This window comes from Telmatherina bonti (genome assembly GCF_933228915.1).
Source record: "Telmatherina bonti genome assembly, chromosome: 19".
Taxonomy (NCBI): domain Eukaryota; kingdom Metazoa; phylum Chordata; class Actinopteri; order Atheriniformes; family Telmatherinidae; genus Telmatherina; species Telmatherina bonti.
The window spans coordinates 20172240-20192723 of record NC_136617.1 but is presented as its reverse complement, the minus strand read 5'-3'; the positions used below and the strand labels follow the sequence as shown (position 1 = coordinate 20192723).

At 36.0% G+C, this 20484-nt stretch overlaps 1 protein-coding gene across 1 annotated transcript in view; it reads right to left on the bottom strand.

The window, feature by feature from the left end:
• Positions 1-3448: 3448 nt before the first annotated feature.
• The window catches only part of necab1 (N-terminal EF-hand calcium binding protein 1), a gene marked incomplete at both ends in the record, with an annotated part of 38566 nt that continues 21530 nt past the window's right edge, over positions 3449-20484 (bottom strand). The window contains 7 exons of the mRNA XM_079258607.1: positions 3449-3477; positions 4492-4583; positions 5982-6059; positions 8443-8555; positions 11715-11762; positions 14131-14207; positions 15345-15466. Coding sequence (XP_079114733.1) covers positions 3449-3477; positions 4492-4583; positions 5982-6059; positions 8443-8555; positions 11715-11762; positions 14131-14207; positions 15345-15466 — 559 coding nt within the window. The remainder of the gene's footprint in view (positions 3478-4491; positions 4584-5981; positions 6060-8442; positions 8556-11714; positions 11763-14130; positions 14208-15344; positions 15467-20484) is intronic.

Genomic DNA, 20484 nt, shown 5'->3' with positions numbered 1-20484 from the left:
ATCCGACTGAAAAGTTCAAGAATAAGGTATGAAATTTATGGTGAAAAATACGCCTCAAAAACTAAAGAACACCTCTTAATGGCGTGATGCAAAGAGCAAGCAAAACTACAGTAAGATTAACTTTATTTGAATCTCCATGCCAAAACATGCAAAAACAAGAAGAAGACACATTTACACAGAAGTTTCCCACAGACTGAGAAACACTCTGGGTGACCAAATTACAGAATGAACATTTCCAGCAAACATGCTAACTTTGCAGGAAATGTTCATTCTGTCCTGTGTTGATCTGACTGAGGTTTTGAAAAGATCTGAACAAAAAAAGGTTCACCAGCAAGTTTTTCTTAATATATTGAGCTGCAACAACAAAGCAGACTGTGTGCAAATCTCATTTCAAGGTTTCTTGGATATTTCTAGCAGATCGAGAGTTTGCAAGAAGAAAACTATGACGAACCCCGAAGAGTTAATGTCAAACTGCAGATGTATATATTCCTGAACTAGAAGTAAAGATTTACTTCAAGACAAAATGTTCAAACCACAACTTAGTGTTAGTTTTGGTCCCTCAGTTTTCTAGTTTGAAGTGTGTCATGTGAATGCTAGCACAGAAAAGTGGTTAAATTCACAGTAAATTCCTTCAGAAGTTATTGGTATAGTTTAAAATTCACTCAAATAAAGGAAAAATGTTTTTTTTTTTATGTAACTAAGTGCTGGTGTAGATGACAGTTTCATTATATAGAAGTTCATGCTGGCTTGCTATCACAAATCATGAGACATCAAGAGTCTTATTAACAACACCTTTTCTCTCTGACACCATGAATGAAAGTGTCTTTAGTCCAAATTCTACTGTGAAAAATATCAATTAGAAAAATCTAATCAATTATGCCAGCAAGTCAGTCAGTCTTGGAAAGTGGTGAGTGCTGATGGCAAAGTTTTAGTGAGGTGAAGATGATTCAATCAGGACTGTACTCCCTGCGTTGTTATCTAACCATGTCTCAGTTAAAAACATAAAATCAAGATTATATGAAGAAATAAAATTATGACTTTATTATACCCTGAAATATGAAAAAGCATTATCCAGAGAATCATTACACTATTTCTGATAATACAGCATCTTGATTCTGTGTTTCAGTGACTTTGTGTTCATGAGCTGTGATTGCCATAGAGGAGAGTTTGTTCAATTTGTGTCCACAGCACGCGATGTGGTTCAGCAACAGTCTCATAAGACAAACTCTTCATTGACGTGATGACTTCTTGAGAACCATGCTGGTGCTGTCCATATATTCCCACTTTACTGCGCAATATTAGGTCAAGTTTATATGTTTAATCTAATAAAACATGCCCTGGTGGTGCTGTTTGGTTTTGGATAACGTATTTCAAAGAAAAATTTTATTAAATTCAATAAAAATTTGCAGATGCCTGTATGACTTGTGCTCTCTCCAGTATGCTTTGAGTCGAGTAGGATGTGATCACCTGTTGTAATAAAATCCCACTTTTCTTGTTTGATCACAGCATGTCACAGCAACTGTTTCTTCTGGCTGCAGTGCTGCAGTGTTTCCACACAGTGGTGCAGTTTGCTAACCTAAACATTAGTCAGAAAATTACTGACGCTTTCCCTGAACTCTCAATATTAATTTTTATCTATTTAAATTATTTCATGTTTCCAAAAAGTTGGCTAGGGTGCCAACTTTATTTCATGAAATGAGTTATTTTTCCAGAGTATAGTTGTGTTTTTTTGTCTTTCATCTTCTAACACACATTTTCAATACCCAGAAAAAGCTTGGCTAACAGCAGAAAATTGTGTTTTAGATTTAGACAAATTTCAGCACAGAAATGTAAAAGCAACAGTTTGGGTTTACATTGCACCATATTAATCTATATAAACCACACACAAGTATAAAAAACACTCAGGAAAGACATATTCTGTCAAAAACAGAATTAAAGGTATTGAAGAAAAAACATATTTAGTTCTTAAAAGTGCAGCTCAATGCACTGAACAACAGAAAGGACACTAAAGATGTCGAAGGAATAGGCCAAAATAATTTGTATCCACAACAAAAATTTGCTATATTAATAATGTGTATGATGGAAAACTGCTATATAACCAGAAAAGCAAAACAAATATTGTTATTGCTTTCTTTGTTCATCTGATCAGCTGAAATAAAAACTAAGGTAACAAAGAAAAGTTGACTTTAGGATTCCAAACCCTGGGTCTACTTTACAAAGTAAATGCCATCATGAGGAAGCAAACATGCATAATAAACTGAAGCAACACTTAAAGCATCATTACCTCTGCCAAGGAGGTTACGTTTTACCCAGTGTTTATCTGTTTGTTTGTCTGTGTTCAAGATAACTTAAAGAGTTGGACAGACTTCATAAAATTTTTGAGTTGTCGAAAATTTGAAAAGGAAGAACTGATTTAATATATGTGTTGATCCGGATCACAGTTTGGATCCAGGAACTTTTAAAGTCCTTGGTGGAGGTTTGCGCTCTCTAAGAACTTTTCTAGTCATGAGATGTTAGTTGGATTTTGAATGATTTGTGAAATTTAGCATCCAAAGCTTACTTTGAAACAATATTGGTAAAATGAAAATACTTACACGTAAGGATGTTGGTAAACATAATCTGTTAACTCCAGTTCTCTCTGGAGAAAGGTGCCAAAACGTTTGGAAGTTTAACAATTTAACGAAAAGCTAGTTGTACGATATAAAAACCAAATATGGTAAAGTACAGAATAATCCTGAAATACAGAAATGAACACAGTGTACACAATGATATCTTCTTTATTTAAGATTTTTGTCTCAGTTTGACACAATAAATACAGAAACTACAGAGTCATGGTTTACTGAACTCTCCAGAGCAGCTACAAGTGATACAATTATATCTTTTACCAAAGACCTTTAACTTCACATCTTTCACACATGCACACATTTGTATTATTGTGAGGACATTCATTTAATGGATAGATTACCCAACACCTTTTCTAATCCAAAATCTAACAACTAAATCAATTTTTTTTTTAAGTGTAATGCTGAAACAAAGTATCCTTATTCCCAAACTTTAAACTTGCACACATGCACGCACACATCAGCTCTCATAAAGTACTCTGGACCGAGGACGATGACACGTCAAACATGGAGATGATATCACCTCATCAGGTGGGTCACTGCTTGATGAGGTCATTGCTTTTAAAGATGATGGAGCATTGTTTAGGAGTGTAAACAAACAAACACACACGCACAAACACACGTGGGCTATTTCAGCTACCGCTAAACTATGAAGGAACACGGAGGTCATAAATACTAATCACCATGACTTCACAAGTTATGTTGAGTTAATGTGCGTGTGTGTGTGTGTGTGTGAGGTGCTGCTGTGGACGTCCAGATGTGTTGACAGGTGACTGTTTGCTCCTCACACCGAGCGGTGACGATCGGTATGGGGTGCTGCTCCTCTTTCAGTTATTGTTTAGGACCCACCATGAGGCTGCAGAATAAAATGACCAGAATTAATAAGCTTCAAATAAACAAGTAAATTCAGTTTTACTGTCTTTATAAATGGTGTTTCAGACCAAACATCAGTCTGTATCTATATCTTCTTTTAATTCAAGTTATGACAAATCTGGTCACCAGTCCACCGGATTTGAGTCTTTGTCCACAGAGCTCCCAGTCGTACCTCATGATCCTTATTTACAAGCGTGAAAACTGACAAATCCTGATAAAAATTTAAAGTTATCAAGTTTTAAACAGTACGTCTCTAAACAGCATGTCTGTTTGATTAATGATAATCCCACCAAGAAGTGCTAGAAAGGTTTTAATTTTATGTCGGTAAACTAAGACAACTAAGACATAATTCCTATTTCCATCCCATTGTCTTGTTAATGAGAAATAACTGTTGTTAAAAAGGATATAAATCCAGTATTGGCTATTCACAGAGACCACTACAATGCTTTCTTGAGGTTGGATACTGATGTAAATTATAGATGGCTATAATTTTGCATTCAAAATGACAAAGGACAATCAATGGACAACATGATCGAAGGTAAAACTAGACATGCAGCAAAGAAAAGCAAATAATGACAAAATCATTACATTTGGTGATGGAGAGAAAAGATGACAAAGAAAACAGAGCATTTGCCAATTTTTTTCTCCTGTATGTCATTATTTATTGAACCTGTTTCTTTTTCATGATATACCATGTTTTACACTTCCAAAAAATAGATGTATTTTTAGCATTTTTTGGTCATTTATGAGTATGTTTTTATTCACACTTGTACATTATACAGCATATACATACGATAAGTATACTATGTGTATTGTATCTCTTACTTTCATCATGAAATTGATGGTATTTCTGTATACAACTTCTTGCACCATTCTTTCACAAAATACCTGCACTTCTGTGTCAATTGAAATTTTGTTTACTTAACTATTAACAGGAGAGGTAAATCTATGCGATTGTAATATGTTATTGGGTGACAGAGCTGTGTCACCCACCCACCTGGAACGAGCATGGTAGTAATGCTCTCAGGGGTCTCCAGGAAGTCCACATTCCCCCTCTGGAAGGTTTTACTGTAGTTTGTCTGAAGGTGGCTGTGAAGCAGAAAAGAGAGTACTCAGTTATTGCTTTTGTGTGTAAATGTGTCTCAGATCTGTTCTGGCATATTTTTTTTTTAACAACAATCAATACATATAGACCACTCTGAATGTAAACCCTGTCCTACAATCAGGTTATTGTTAATAAAAAAACCCGAAGATCTAAAAAACCAAAACATATTGGAAAATAAAACACATTTTCTATTAGTTTACACAAAGCAGATATGAAAATGAATAAAAATGGATAAAATTCAATTCAACTAGAAGAACTTTTGGGCAGTTTATATAATTAGGTTAAAGCCAGAGTTGCCAGAGACATTCAGATTTTTTAATAGTTCTAAAGTTCAAACACCAAACTACGACAAAATTGCATTGCATGTGCAACCTGAAACCTAAAGAAAACCTAATTATTACTTAAGTATTTATTTACCTAAAGTTTTGCAAAGTAAGATCACTGTTCTTTAATAAAATGTCCCTTTCCAGTGTTTTATTATTGTACCCAGAATATGGATTTTGGTTTTTGAGCAACATTAATGTTTGAGTGCCTTTTCAATATTGTAAATATTTAAAGTTGATTTATTTCCTACTCTATATACTTAAAAAAAAATCAAACCCCTGATAATTAGGTTTTGTGACCTTTTAAAAATTGCATTAAGACTCAGGAACACCAACAGAGGCAGAACGGATGAGAAGAAAAGGGAAAGAAAAGTGATGTCATTACTTATTTAGCTAAAACTCAGAAGAATTTTAACAACACCAAAAGTTTTTCAAACCCAGCGATACTATCAGAAAAAAAACTGGTTAATCTTGATGAGCCAACTCCATACTCTCAAAAAAGCAACCTTATGTATGGAGTTCAGTGCAGTGAGGATTGCAATGAGCTCTACGCTGACTGAACCAAACAGGGCAGGACTGAGCTCCTGACCTGCATGTTAGTGAGAAAGGACGTACTTTAGGAGCCCAAATTTTAAACTTTTGAACAGAGAAGATGAATGAAGATAAATGGTTTGAATGGAGTGTAAAAGAGACCATCTATGGCAAAGTAGAGAAACTTTAAAATAAATAGTCAAATGGTTTAAAATCTCACGGTTTAAGTTTCATGCAAAGTTTGAATAGAAATGGTCACTTTTAAAACATCTAAATTAGCATGTCGTTTTACTTCTTATCCTACATAACTGGAAAATTTTTGTTCCCTCTACTCAGTCCCAGTGATAACATTAAATAATGCTAGTTTACAGCAAAAAATACAGAACATTATTTCACTATTACTGCAGACAGATTTTGAGCTAGCCTTCCCTTTATGATTTCAATCTGAACAAATAAAATAATTATGATTGTATGTGAACAAGCGATGCTGCATCCATTCTAAACTGTGTACAACAAGTACATACTTACTTTTTCCACACACTGTTGTGCTCCCAGAATTCATAGAGAATGAAGCGTGATTCATTTGCCAGCCGCTGAACTGCAATGCTGCCAAATGCAAAACAATGGCAAGACAACATAAGTCATTCAGACATTAATGAGTGTGGTACATCATATCGCCAACACACTTTCCTCTGGATTGAATCAGTTAATCAATCAATCCATCTTGAATCTTTATACACAGAATGTTGCTTCATCCCATTATCCCTCCCTTGGATTTCCTTGGTAAAGCTTGGGTTTTCCACAAATTCAGTGACACTGACGAGCTGCAGTAGTTTTGTTAAGGGAAATGGAAAGGTGAGCAGACACCGGAAATAAAAGAAATCGCTGATGTTTACCAGCAAACAAGTAGTAGCCAGTAATGTTAGAGTATAAAACTTAGCTGTTTTTTAAATTTATATATATATGTATATATATATATATTTTTTTTTTTATTTATAAAAAAAATTAAACATAGCTGCTACAGACGCTTTTAGTGTTTTAAGGAAAAACAGACACACTTAGTTTCACATTGGGAATATAACAGTGCACATCAGAACACATATATTTAGTTTTAGTTGTGAAAGGATGAATCAGAGGACTATCAGTTAGCTCAGGTGGTTGAATATGTGCTACATGTGCAAAAGTAAAAGCTCTTGGTGCTAAAGACTTGGATTTGTGTCTGGGGTCCTTTGTTTCATGCCAACCTCCCTCTCTCTTCTTCCTTTTCCTGTCCCCAACAAAGGCCATAAGAGCCCTCAATATCTGAATTGATCAATAAATAAAATACAAAATAAAAAGTCAGTTTGTGATATAAAGAGAAGTTTGTAATTTGCTACAATCTAAGTTTACAACAATCAGAAATGTATGGATTTAATTTCAGAGTAATTCCTGTACTTGACTGAAGCATCACTCACTGAACTCAAACATGTCCAAATGCTGTTTACTGTTTACATTTCTGCTCCAGAAACTGGATGCATCTTTCCACACGAAATGTTATCTATATTTGTCAATGTCTCAAAAGTTTTCTCATTTAGTGTTTAAGTTGAACCCAGAAGTTTTGTTACTTTGAAGCCTTGTTCACTGATCTGCATTTTCTTGAACATTATGTACCTGATTCTAGCACCGCCTGTCAATCAGAGCCCAAGTGTACTGAGAGCTAAATTCAGGGTATGAATCATTGAACATTCACATTTTCCTTAGAGTGAAAGGAACTACGGTCTTCAGTGACTTTTTTATTTATTTTTTTTTTTCTTATTCCTATTTTGCAACATAAACTGCAAATAATAGCAATTGTTTCATGGCAGCTGCAGCAGTAAAATAGTGACATAAAAGTTGAGATTCAACGTAATCTATTTTTCTGATGGTTTTGGATTTTGTGACTAGTTTTTGTTCATTTCTGGCAGTTTTACTGTCTAATCTTGGAAATTGTTGCGTCCTTGTGCATTGCTCTGTTTTTACGGCTCCACCAATGTTTTGAGTTGTATTGATTATGCTGCAGCTCTGTTTCTACAGACACCTGTTTGTAATTAAACCTCTGTGTATATAGTTTGGCTTCCTGTTGCAATTTGCCTAATTAATAGTTGCTTTCATATTGATCATTTTGTTTTTGCACATCCTGTCTGTGCAGAGCTTTTAGTTTGTTTATAATTTAATATCAGCAGACAACTAATTATTTACTGCATACATTTAACGTTGACAATGTCTAGAATATAGATAGAAAAGTCTATGACTGCTGGGTGGGTGGTCTTTGCTTTTAACTTAAAATATTATCTCAAAGACACTTTTTTCCTTGTGGAAGAATCATGAATGTGTGCCGGCTACAAATTTACTATTAGATAGTAAATGAAAATGAAAAATACTTTTCATGTGAATGAGATTGGTGAGTTACAGTAGTAGTATGCCTTCAGTGCTGTTAGGGGTCTTTAACAAAGAGTCAGGAGGAGCAATTTAGGACAAACCTGACATTCATGACAAAGGCTTGTAGTTCTGTTTTTAACCCTTTAACATTCACACTTACTAAAAGGTCAGAGAATTGTTTTTTTTTTTTACATTTGTTTGAATAAACAGCATAATCTTTTATAGCAAACGGTTGAGATGTTAAAAAGAAGTTAATTATCATGTACCAACAGAAATGAAGGAAATGTGAAACAGTGGTGTTATAACAAACACTTAGTTTGGGATTTACATACCCAAACCAATTGGTAGAGATGCTCAGGTTTAGTGTCACAATTTTTCAAAAGAAATTAATTAAATTCACTGAAAATTTACCTCCACAAAATGGTAGACCACGATCTTAAAGGGTTAAAGCTGTTATATATTTTTCTTCACTGTATTTCATCTCATAATTCCTTTTTTTTTTTTTTTGCATTAATAAAGTGAAAAGAGTTTATAATAAACAGAAATTCCTAAAAATAATTTAGAAAACTTATCAGAACAAAAATGAGCTTACTGTAGACATCCAGTTTGGGCGCAAGCACACTCCATGTATTGTCTGAGAGCCAAACGAAACTCTTCCAGCTCCTCCTCTAGCACCGAGAGCTGCCGCTGGACTATTAGGATGTGCTGTCAAGACAAAACATACTTTTCAGAAGGTCACAATTTGCTTCTGGTATGAAAGGAATCTGTTTGATTCACTGAATTGTTAAAAAAAAAAAATCCTCTGGCATGATTTCACCTTCGCCTTGCATGTTACCAAAAGGCTGGTGACTCATGCTGAAGTTTAAGGTGAACAGGCTTCTTTTATAATCTTGGCATCAGTTTCTGTAGGAATTTGCCAACCTGAGGTGCATGTGCTAAAACTAGAACATTATACTAATGGTTAGAAACATATTTTTTCCCTCTTTCTCTCCTTTAATAAGTGAAGGGAAAAAATTAAGCAAATTGTTGTTGTCCAAATGTGTGAAAACAAGAAAACTCTTGTTTAATCATTACAACAGACAGTCTGTGAATCATTTCCTGTGGCTAATGAGGAAATGTTGACAGGCAGAATGAATGATGAGAACTGGAAGTGAATGGTCTGCCTGCTGGCTAAAAGGTACACTGTGTGCATTAATGTTTATGAGTCTCCTGGAGATGAATATTCGTCAATGAAATACCCTCTGAAGTGATGGAAGCATGACTCTGTATGTGTGTGTATGTATTGTGTGTACTTGTGACTGATTAAGAGCCTCAGGATCCTTGCTCTGTGGCTAATTTGAGAGAAAAACACAACTTGCAACACACACACACACACACACACACTGAAGTGTCTAAAGACAAATACACATTCTGTATTCACACATAAGGCTCGTGTTGTGGGACATTATTGGTTTCTTCAGCAGCCAATTTATGCCTAGTGACAGAGTGTAAAACCAATTACATACTGATAAATACACAGACACACACGCACACACATACACACAGACACAGAGAGGCATTTGCATCAAATTAGCAATGAGACATGACAGTGACATGCGATAATCACATGCAAAGGTTGAAATGCACTGATACTGCTTCTGTGAAGAACAATTTCTCAAACAAAACACGATCAGAAATTAATGATTTTACATGTTAAATGTCCAAACTTGCATCAGCTGCAGGGTCGTAACTTGACAAACAATGTCAGTAATCAATTAGTTGAGCAATTAACCCTTCAAGTCACTTGTTAAATGAAAACTTTCTCATATGTTAGCTGCATCTATTACTTTTAACCCATATATTCTTATAAACTTAAAACTTGTCATTCTTAATTTTTTGGTTCTTATACTAAGGACTCTGACCTTGTTGCAACAAACCTTTAGTCAGATATTTGATAGCCTAATAATAGTACTGGCCTAAAACAACAGCAATATTTGGTGGATTTACAAAGGAGCTCCAAACTGAGAATTACCAAAAAGACTTATAGCAGATTAAAAAAATAAATAAAAAAGCAATAGGACAAGCTGATTGTTGCCTCTGTTAAATACAGACATCCCAGCCAGAACATAAGGCTTATTGTCTGATGGCATCGTTTTAATAATATTCGCAAAAAATATTTTTTTTACATGCACTGCATCCCTGAATACTTCATGGATGGACTGAAGGGGCTGCATGTCTGAAGCTTATGCCCAGCCAGTCTGAAAAAGTTCTGTGAATGGCCAAGTGAAATCATGTGTAAATACAGCCACTGAACCTCTAGAGAAAATACAGCAAGTTTGCGTGCTTGCTCCTACTCCTATGACCTGCATGCTGTTTTTCATCAATATTTCTGAATATGTGCTTTTTTTTGTATTAAGGTTTTTTTTTTTTGTTTTTTTTTTTGTATCCCTACACTGTGCCCTTCAAGCGCAGTGGAGATGCCTCTATTTTTGCCCCTCATCTATCCTTTCCTCATGTAACCTGTTTTTTTTCCTCACAAGCGAAAAAGGTGCAATGTTTAGTGGCTGCTGCCTCAGTCTGCCTGATCATGTTTATGTGCATTTTGTTTGTTTGGATCAGTTGTACAGGAAGAAATTTCATGATGCAGAGATGCCAATTCAATGACAACAAAGTTTCCCTCCTTCATTCTTTCATTCATTCACTCATATTGTAGACAAATCAAGTACATTTAATAAAATAGCCATTATTATGTTGGAGCCTCAACGTTTAGTCATGACATGCTCTAATAAAAACCCTCCATGTTATTTCCAGCAGTGAAAAGCATTTCCAGCTTCTCAGCTGTGAAGTGCAGGTAATGATATCTTTGCACCTCATTCTCTGGAAATTATGGTTATGGCTCTAAAAACTGGTTACATTTGAGAAAAGACCATGGTTTGAGTTCTAACAGACCTTTTGATTACAGAATATAATACTAAAATTAAAGAAAAGAAATTGATTATAGATAATCAAACAGATCACTTATAATACTATGAGCAGTAATCAGGAATAGATCATTTATCTAAGGAGGGACACAACAAAGTAGGAATGTTCAGAATAAATTAAAAACCTAGTGTTCCTAAATTTATTCCCTCACTCTTGAATTGTCTTCATTTGGCTTCCTCCTAAAATCCAAAAGCAGGTTCAGTTTGTGTCTCAGAATTTGAATTATGGCTTTGTGCTGTCTCTGTAATGGACTGGAAATTTACAAGGGCATGCACTTCCTCTCAATTAGTAACAACTGGGACATGTTTGTATATCTGTGATGAAAAATGGTTAAAAAAAACTATTTTCCCTTTGCGTGTTGACGTGATTGGAAGTAAAGTTGTTAGCAGAGGTTGATTTCACCGTGATGACATGAGTGACATGAAGTCTGAGCGTCAGCAACAATCTGCTTTGCTCTGGCATGTGGACACTAATAGCATGCACGCCACACCTGCACACTCCGTAAACATCTTTCTTCACGCAACAAGAAGCATGACATGTTTACACTATTTTTGGCGAAAACAAATATTTATTCTGTTTCTAGAGTTACAATTTATGATTTCCTGGGATTTTTCACCTGGATTTACCACACAGAAGCAGCATATAGCAGCATAATATTTACTCTCCTTTTCCTTCATTACACATTCCTTACCATCACTCAGAGCTGAATATAGAGCCCCAAACCGAAAGATTAGAGGAAAGGAAGAGGGGGATGCTGCCGACAACTTCAAACTCTGCTGTTGCTATGACAACGACTAGGGCTTATTTTAAATGTGGCCTCCTTGTCTGTACGCCATCATGTAAGAACTGAATGACACTAAATGCAGCTAAATCTGTGAATGATGGATAAGTCATTAAACTAACCGATTTGCTCTCCAAGACTTCCTCTTCAACAGGTTCCAGTCGAATCTCCTGCAAAATAAGAGGAAAAAACACAAATGCAGTGTTAAAGTGACATAGCATTGTTATGAATTTGCTCAGTCTATGTCAAGTGGAAATCTGCAATTTTGGAAACAGCTAGCAGCACAAGCAGAACACAACATAGATGTGATATTGTAAAACCAAACTATAGTAATGATCTAAAAAAAAGATAATTGTTTGCTGATTAGTCACTATACATACTAAATAGGAAATCAACTGTATTTGCATTAAAGTTGTAATTTTATAGTGAGATAAATGTTTCAGTTTTTGTTTAAGTGTCCCTCTCCGCTGCTGTATGCAACGTTTCTTATCTCACAAATAATGACCTTCAGTCCAGTGGCTTTACTTATATTTTCTTTGTTAAGGAATGCACAACTAAATGCTGCCAGACGAGGGATGCTTTTCTTTACAGTCAGGAATTTTTTTAAGTCCTACTGCCACCTCCTGAAGAATTATCCTTCAGCTTAGCTCATGATTCTTCATTAAATCAACACGTGGTCTACAGTAGAAACTATGCAAGGGACATACACAGGTGTGTGCATCTGTGCAATCCAGGTGTTTCTGTCTCCGCAATTTAAACCCTACAAAATGTGGTTAATGGTAGCCTCTAATGCTGCTTTAAACAAATGCAAACAAAAGTATAGTAAATATACTATATTTATAGTAAATATACTTATAAAAGTAAGTAAATATATACAGTACATTTATACATTTACATATAATACATATAAGAATTATACAAAAAGGTATCTTGTCCTACAGCGACGGAGGTTAAGCAAGTCTTGAAATGTGGTGCTACAAATTCCAGCACATGTTCCAACTTTTCTTTCTAATTTGTAACCCCTCTGTGTTTCATTTAATTTAAATAACTGAGAAAATAGCTTTATTCTAAAACTTTTCTCATCGGTTCCATATATAAATGATATTGTGAGAAAATACAATAATTTATTTAATAATCTATTGACAAACTAGGTTGGAACATGTAATGAAGGAAATAATAGATAATGGCTAAAATAGGATATACCCAAATTAAAGACATATTGTTCACACTCTGAGCCATTTATAATTGTACATTTTAGAAACATTTTTAGTTAAACTGTTTTCTTTTTTATTCTGACAAGACAAGACAAGACAAGACAAGACAAGACAAGACAAGACAAGACAAGACAACACAACACAAGACAAGACAAGACAAGACAAGACAAGACAAGACAACACAACACAACACAAGACAAGACAAGACAAGACAAGACAAGACAAGACAAGACAAGACAAGACAAGACAACACAACACAAGACAAGACAAGACAAGACAAGACAAGACAAGACAAGACAAGACAAGACAACACAACACAACACAACACAACACAACACAAGACAAGACAAGACAAGACAAGACAAGACAACACAACACAACACAACACAACACAAGACAAGACAAGACAAGACAAGACAAGACAAGACAAGACAAGACAAGACAACACAACACAACACAACACAACACAACACAAGACAAGACAAGACAAGACAAGACAAGACAAGACAAGACAAGACAACACAAGACAACACAACACAAGACAAGACAAGACAAGACAAGACAAGACAAGACAAGACAAGACAAGACAAGACAAGACAAGACAACACAACACAACACAACACAACACAACACAACACAAGACAAGACAAGACAAGACAACACAAGACAACACAAGACAACACAAGACAAGACAAGACAAGACAAGACAAGACAAGACAAGACAAGATAAGATAAGATAAGATAAGATAAGATAAGATAAGATAAGATAAAATATGATCTTATTTGTCACCAGTAGCAAGACAAAAGGCTGATAAGTAAAACAACAATATGAAATAAAAATTACTTATATTTTTTTAATTTTATTAAAATATATATATATATATCAACATATAAAAATAATAAATTTATAGATTAATGATAAATTTTGGTTTTGTCTTCACGCCGGAGTCATGTTTGTTCATACCATGATCTTGTTTCATACCCAGCTGAACTACGATTGCATATTTCTGGGTTTTCAGGTTCGTTTGAACAGTTCATAGCACTTCTGTTTCAACTTGAATAGACAGCAGCTGTGAGTTTGTGTGCAGCTGATACTTTTTGGATGTGCATATGTACATGAGTTTATATGTGGGTGGGTACTGTGGGGTTCTGTTGTGATTGTGAATCTGATTACCACATATGAAATGAATTTCAATAAACATTGTGCAGACAATGGCCTGAATAGTGGGTGGAGACAGACTAAAAAGAGTGATAGCTAGAATGAAAAGCACTTGCAAAGAAGAAAAGGGCAAAAGCAAAAAGGTTGAGAAAAATGTCAAGTAACCTTTTGTTCTAGACGGTCGATAAGCTTCTGCAGCCTGTTGACCTGGATCACCCACTGACTGTCTTCATCATAAACTCCTGAATGAGAAAAGAAAAAGCACAGAGGGGCAGATTTTATACAAAAAGAACAAACATTTCAAGTCCATCGATGAAACTATATTTGCATTTTTTTCCCAATAGTTCATGCACATGTGGCACACATCAGTGCAAATCAATAGAAAAGCGTTAACTCCTGTAATTGGTTTGTAAAAGCTCCGCATTTATTTCACAGATCTCCTGTCAATCATAGATCAGAGCCACACACCCAATTCCTGAAAATATGCAAAATAACCAGGATGGAAATTGAAATTACTGAAATTATAAGACTGGTAAAAGCTAATTAATGAAGACTTTAAGCAGATGAAATAACTGTCTCAACAATTTCTAAAATGTGATTTTACCACAAATGAACTATTTTAGCTTTGTCTCAAATACACATTTCATACTGATTTAAAGCTTTTTTTGTGTGTAGTTAACATACTTATGCAAAAACGCATTCTTATAAAAACTTGAATGACAAAAAAGTATCATATATAAGATGTTCACCAGAAAAGCAGAAGAAGAAGAAAAAAACAAACGGATTGTGCTTGGCACTAAAGTATCAGTGCTGTAATTAGAATTAAATATTTGGATTTTCTTTCTGAAAACCACAGAAACAAAAACAATCTCAATATCAAAAAAGGAAAAAAAAAAGATGTTTGACAATCATTTTAAATTTAGGTCTTGCATTATGCTTATTGTCATACCTGTTGTCAGATACTGAACATACTTTAAATTCCAGCAAGCACAGAGCTTGAATATGAGTCTGCTGTCAGCTAGTTACGAACACAAAAATAAAATGCAAAAGAGATGAAAATAAAAAAGTATGACTCTTGATAAAGGATCAAACCTGTCATCTTGTTTGGAAAATATGGGATCTATTGTATTTAGTGTGGGTGTGTGTATGTGTGTGTGCACCCAAACATAAATACCCCTCATGTGAAGACAACCACTCTTCTCCTGGAGTTCGTCAGGCTATCACTAACCTTTCCTTTCTCTATCACACCTTTATGACTTGCTCTGCTTTCTAGCCTGCAGAGACAAACCAAGTCTGGCCAGATAGAGTCTCTATCGTCTCAGCAATAACAGAGTGAGTCATTTAAAGTCAGGAGAACAGATACAAACATATAAACCCACCTGAGTTAACAAGACTGAGGAGAGGATTGTTGGGAGAGAGGCTGCTGTTCCTCTGAAGCCTCCGATTAGAGCGACGGCCTGATAACTGGATAGACAAAACCTCTGGCTTCAGTGGACCTTGCCTGCAGGCACAACGGGTTAATTACTACTCTGATATAATGAATACATATAAATGATGTTTTATGTATATAAATATATTTTGTTTTCCAAACAGTAATATGAAAATTAAAACACAGATTGCATATGTTAAACTTCTACGCATTATTTACAGAGTAGAGTAACTTCTTGTGCTTCACTACACACACAAGATAACAGATGGCAGCGTGATCACTGGTGATCTTCATATGCAAGCTACTGTTGCATGGTCAAGATGTTACATGACCTGTAGAGTTCTCATTAACACTTTTCTCCTCATACAGTTTAAGATGGCACCCAGGTGACAAGATCCCAGAGTCTCAAGAAGAGTTGCGCCAGCTGTGAATAAATTTGGTGAACCTGAAGTTGTACTGACTTCCGTTATATTTATATGTTGTATTGGGGCGACAGTGACGCTAATGCCAGTGACAAGGTGCATGCACCCACAGGGTGACATCACCTATGATTTATCTTACAGCTGTCAAGTTGTTCGGTCACGTTCTTTGAAGAGACCTCGGGGAGTCTGTGGAGAATTGTGTGTGCATGCACATATTCAAACGTGTGTATGTGGCTTTCTTCAAACCTCTCGACATGTTCTAGACTTCATGTGGTTGTTCCCTGCTGAACTCCAGTTTTGTTACTCATGGTAAGCAAACCTGTTCCTAAACAAAATAAAAGTGCTCATACAGTGTTCACAGCTTCAAATGACACAAAATGTTGTCAGTGTGTGATGACTTTATAGAAAGGATGTCTGCTGAAGTCGAGAACAGAGGTATTGCTCTGAGTTGTTACAGGAAGACAGCAGTGTACACGTTAGTTGAGGAAAAAGTCTGACAGAAAACTTTTTGGTAGTTACAAGGTTGTAAATACTTGTTTTGTTTTTTTCTTTTTAAACAAAAAACTAGACTGTGTATTGAGCACCTTACAGTACATCTCATACCTAGATGTAAACAGATGTGCATACTAAAATGGCAATCAGATTATTAATAATAATCAGCTCTTGTTAAGACGACACTGATGGTGCATATGATAGCTCTTATTGAGCATTTCAGTCTAAGTGTTGTTTTCCAGCCCTGGATTAACTTCAGAGTAATTCATTCACAAGCAGCATTATCATACTGCATGCCTTTAGTTATCCTTTGGAAGGAGGAAGAATGGGTCTCTCGAGGTTTGCCGACGAGTCATGTTTTCAGCTATATAACAATTTTAATTGCAAAAACTGTCAAATAAGAAGGGAGTAAAACAGGTTGCAGAGCTGGAGTGCAAAGTAGAAGGCCAGTATTAGCAGAGTGGGAATAATAGTCAGAATACAGTCGTTCACCTCTGTCCTACCTTCAAAGCTATTATAGTAATAACAGAGCCATTATCAATAAGCAACACCTCAGAAATCCTTAGCAGAGATAATAAGCTTAAATGAAAATGAATATAGGCAATGATTCACTCAAAAGTAGATAATATTTTGCTGATGTATTATACGGTTGAGAATATGTAATGTACAGATAACAACTCAAGAAGAAAATAAATATTACTTGATAATGGCACAACTTATAAAAACAAAGTTGTAGTGCCAAAGAACACTGGCTTTCTCTTTGTCCACAGCCTTCTCACACATCTGAAAGCAACCACAAAAACCCATTAAAAGCCACCAGAGAAACAGCTGGATTTCTTGTTGGGAAAAGCAGAGTGATTACATTCAGATCCATGAGGGAATTTCTCAGATAAGATGGTTGTCAGAAGAGAGGAAGCTGCTCAGGGAGTGAGGGATAGTCACACTTAAAAATGATATGACAGACGCAGGGATTTAGAAGACCTAAAAAAAAGTAAAGAAAGGATGAGTCTGCTGAATTTCCAAACCCCTTTTCATTTCCTGTCAAATTATGTTTCACATTAAGTAAGAATTATGAAATATGTTTAAAATTATCTCAAAGAAGGAACTACATTCTGCACACTCTGCAAACCAAATTCAGACATAAATTCAAGCAACTTTCTGTTTTTTTTTCTTTTATCACAAACACTGATGAATATACACGGTGCTACAATGGTTATAATTTTCTGAAAGGTCATTTTAAACCAGCTTGTTATGACCATATCTCAGCAAGCACTTCATTAGAAGCATAATGATCCAGGGAGAGTTAGCACTACACTTCCACCATTAACGCCTTCCTTCCACAGAGACAGAAGGGTAAGTGGAGAAACAAGACACATACTGGCTTTTTAAAATGACCCATCACACACACACACATTCTTACAGATCTGCTGAACAGGTTTACCAGAAGTTGGCACCAAATTACAGCTCAGCTGTTGAGCTCAGACAGGTGATAAAATGGAGAAAAGCAGTGCGTCATTACCTTTCCTTTAAATACACATTGCTGGAAAGCACATGCAGGGGAAACTCACATACATGCGTCTACACTGGCCCTCAATTTTATGCATGCGTGTTTTTCAGTGAGTCATCATCGCTAATGAACTGAACACACCAGGGGCATGTTGGAGTCCTGAATATAGACCCAGATGGATCAAGTGCCTCACATACGGCAACAGAGCCCCCTCACAATAAGAGCCTTATTGTGGTCCAGTCTTCTTAGAGCTGCCATTAATTATGTAAGTGTATTTATAAATATGTTAATGATCAAATTATGATCAGTTTATGTCCATTTTTTAATTACTAAAGTCAGCAAACATTCACAAACATGCCAATGCAACAAAACAATAAGCCCCTCAAACATTAAATCTGTTTCAATAGTAGATCATGTTTTAATTATAGACACAGCACCAGAGCTTCAGTTAAACCTCTGTTGATTAAACTTTGTAAGCACAACATGCTATTAACACACTGGAAAATAATTCTGAGCATTTAAACAGTTTTTCACTCCAAATAAACTATAATCAAACAATCAAAACATTAAAAATTAAAAATGCTTGAAAAAGCAGAAAATTTTGTTTAATATCTGTTTCTTTTTTCCTTTTTAGTATTCATTCATTCATTCATTTATTTTCTAAATGCTTCCAGGTACATCCTGGACAGGTCGCCAGTCTATCACAGATGTTCAGTATTTTTTCCTTCTTTAAAGACACACGACAGAACTTTTGCCATTTTTCTCATCACACGCCTCCTTATCGACGATAATTCGGCATCCATCTTGCATCCTACCTGACCTGTTAACTCTCTCCAGCAAAACACGATCTTACAATGACTCTTATTTAGTCTCTTTCTCTCTTTTAATCTCCTTGCATTTCTTTGCTGAATCAGCAACGCTGCGTGCATGTTCAAAACAGCCAGGTCCTTATTATAACGTGAAGTGAAACGTCACGTTGCGTCACAGTTGTAAAAGTCATATAGTGCAGTTTCTCAGCCTCGGGATGAAGCTGAGCAGCAGTGACTCTAGCAATGCACATGATATATGTCACTGTGCCATCGAACAAGTCCGAAACTTGAGTTTTAGGCTCAAATAGTTACGCAATGCGTCTTTAAAAATCCACAAAAAAATATTAGCTTAAAAAGCAGCGTAGAATTTACTGCCATCTAGCTGAGAAGTTTGGGTCAGCAATGTGCCAGAATATTGGTGGTTCAAATCCCACTTCATCCCTTTTCATCTATTATTGTTTCTGTGGGGAAGACACTTTCATGAATGTTCGGCGGTGGTTGGAGAGGTTGTTGGTGCAGATTGGCGGCATGTTTCCGTCAGTCTGGCGACTACGCATGTAGTATCAACAGTGTTGATACTACATGCGTAATGAATAATGAATTCAATGTAAAATGTCTAAGTGACATATAAAAACAATCTATTATCATGATTAGTAAACGCCCTAACTTCCCCAAGTCATCTCACAGGCAGATGAAAGAAACTATGGTGGTGGAAAGAATAGTGAAAGGCCCAGTCAAGAGTCCGTGTTTAGTCATTAGTCAACTCTGAAATATCAAAAAACACAAAGCAGCTTTTGAGGAAGAAGATCTGTGTAATCTGTCAATTTAAAAAAAAAACAAACACTTTTTCTCCTAATATGCTCAACACAGAAAAGCACTGTCAAGAATCTTAAAGCTCTTTTCCATTAGTATCAGGTTGTCTCAGCTTAACCCGCCTCAACTCGGTTTGTGGGTTTTCCACTCATCTTTTGTGCCTGTTTACCGGTACTTTTTTGTAACTCCTCAGCCCAGGTTCTAAGCCAGCTGAGTCGGGTTGTGTGTGACGTTGCCAGACTGGATGAGGTCAGGGTCAGGGAGTGATATCACTGGAACTCCAAGTCCGAAACTTGTTTTCTTGTTTTGGCAAGCAATGGCACAATAAAAATCTGTTCCATGGTCCAACACTGAGGTGGAGACATTTCTTTGCTTGGTTGCGGAGGAAAGGATACAGAGGGAACCAGATGGAGCGACACGAGATGAGAAAATCTATCAAGAGCTTTTCGACTCAGTGGATACAGGTACCAAAGGAGTTTTCAGCAGAAGCTGAAAAAACTCAGAAGTGACTATCAGCAGGTCAAAGACCACAATGGTTAGAGTAGATCAAACAGACAAGACTGGAAGTGGTTCCAGCAAATGGATACAATTTCTGGTTAGCGACTGGCGAGGCACAGACCAAGTAGCAGATTGCCTCTGGGTTCTGTGTTGTTATAGAGCTTGTCATGCACAACACTGACGTCACAGTGATTTCACCCATTTTAGACCTGGTACAAATCATTATGGAAAAGAAACAGGACCAAGCTGAGACGAGTTGAGGCGAGTTAAGTTGACACAAGCTGATGCTAATGGAAAAGAGGCGTTATATTTCGCTTTTTGAATTTCACATACCGACCACACACAAAAAATCTAATCATGATGAAAAGGGTAACATGAATGGCTGTGGTCCATTTCACATCACACACACGCACACACACACACACACACACACACACACACACACACACACACACACACACACACACACACACACGCGCGCGCGCGCACACACACACACACACACACACACACACACACACACACACACACCCAGTGCACATACATAAA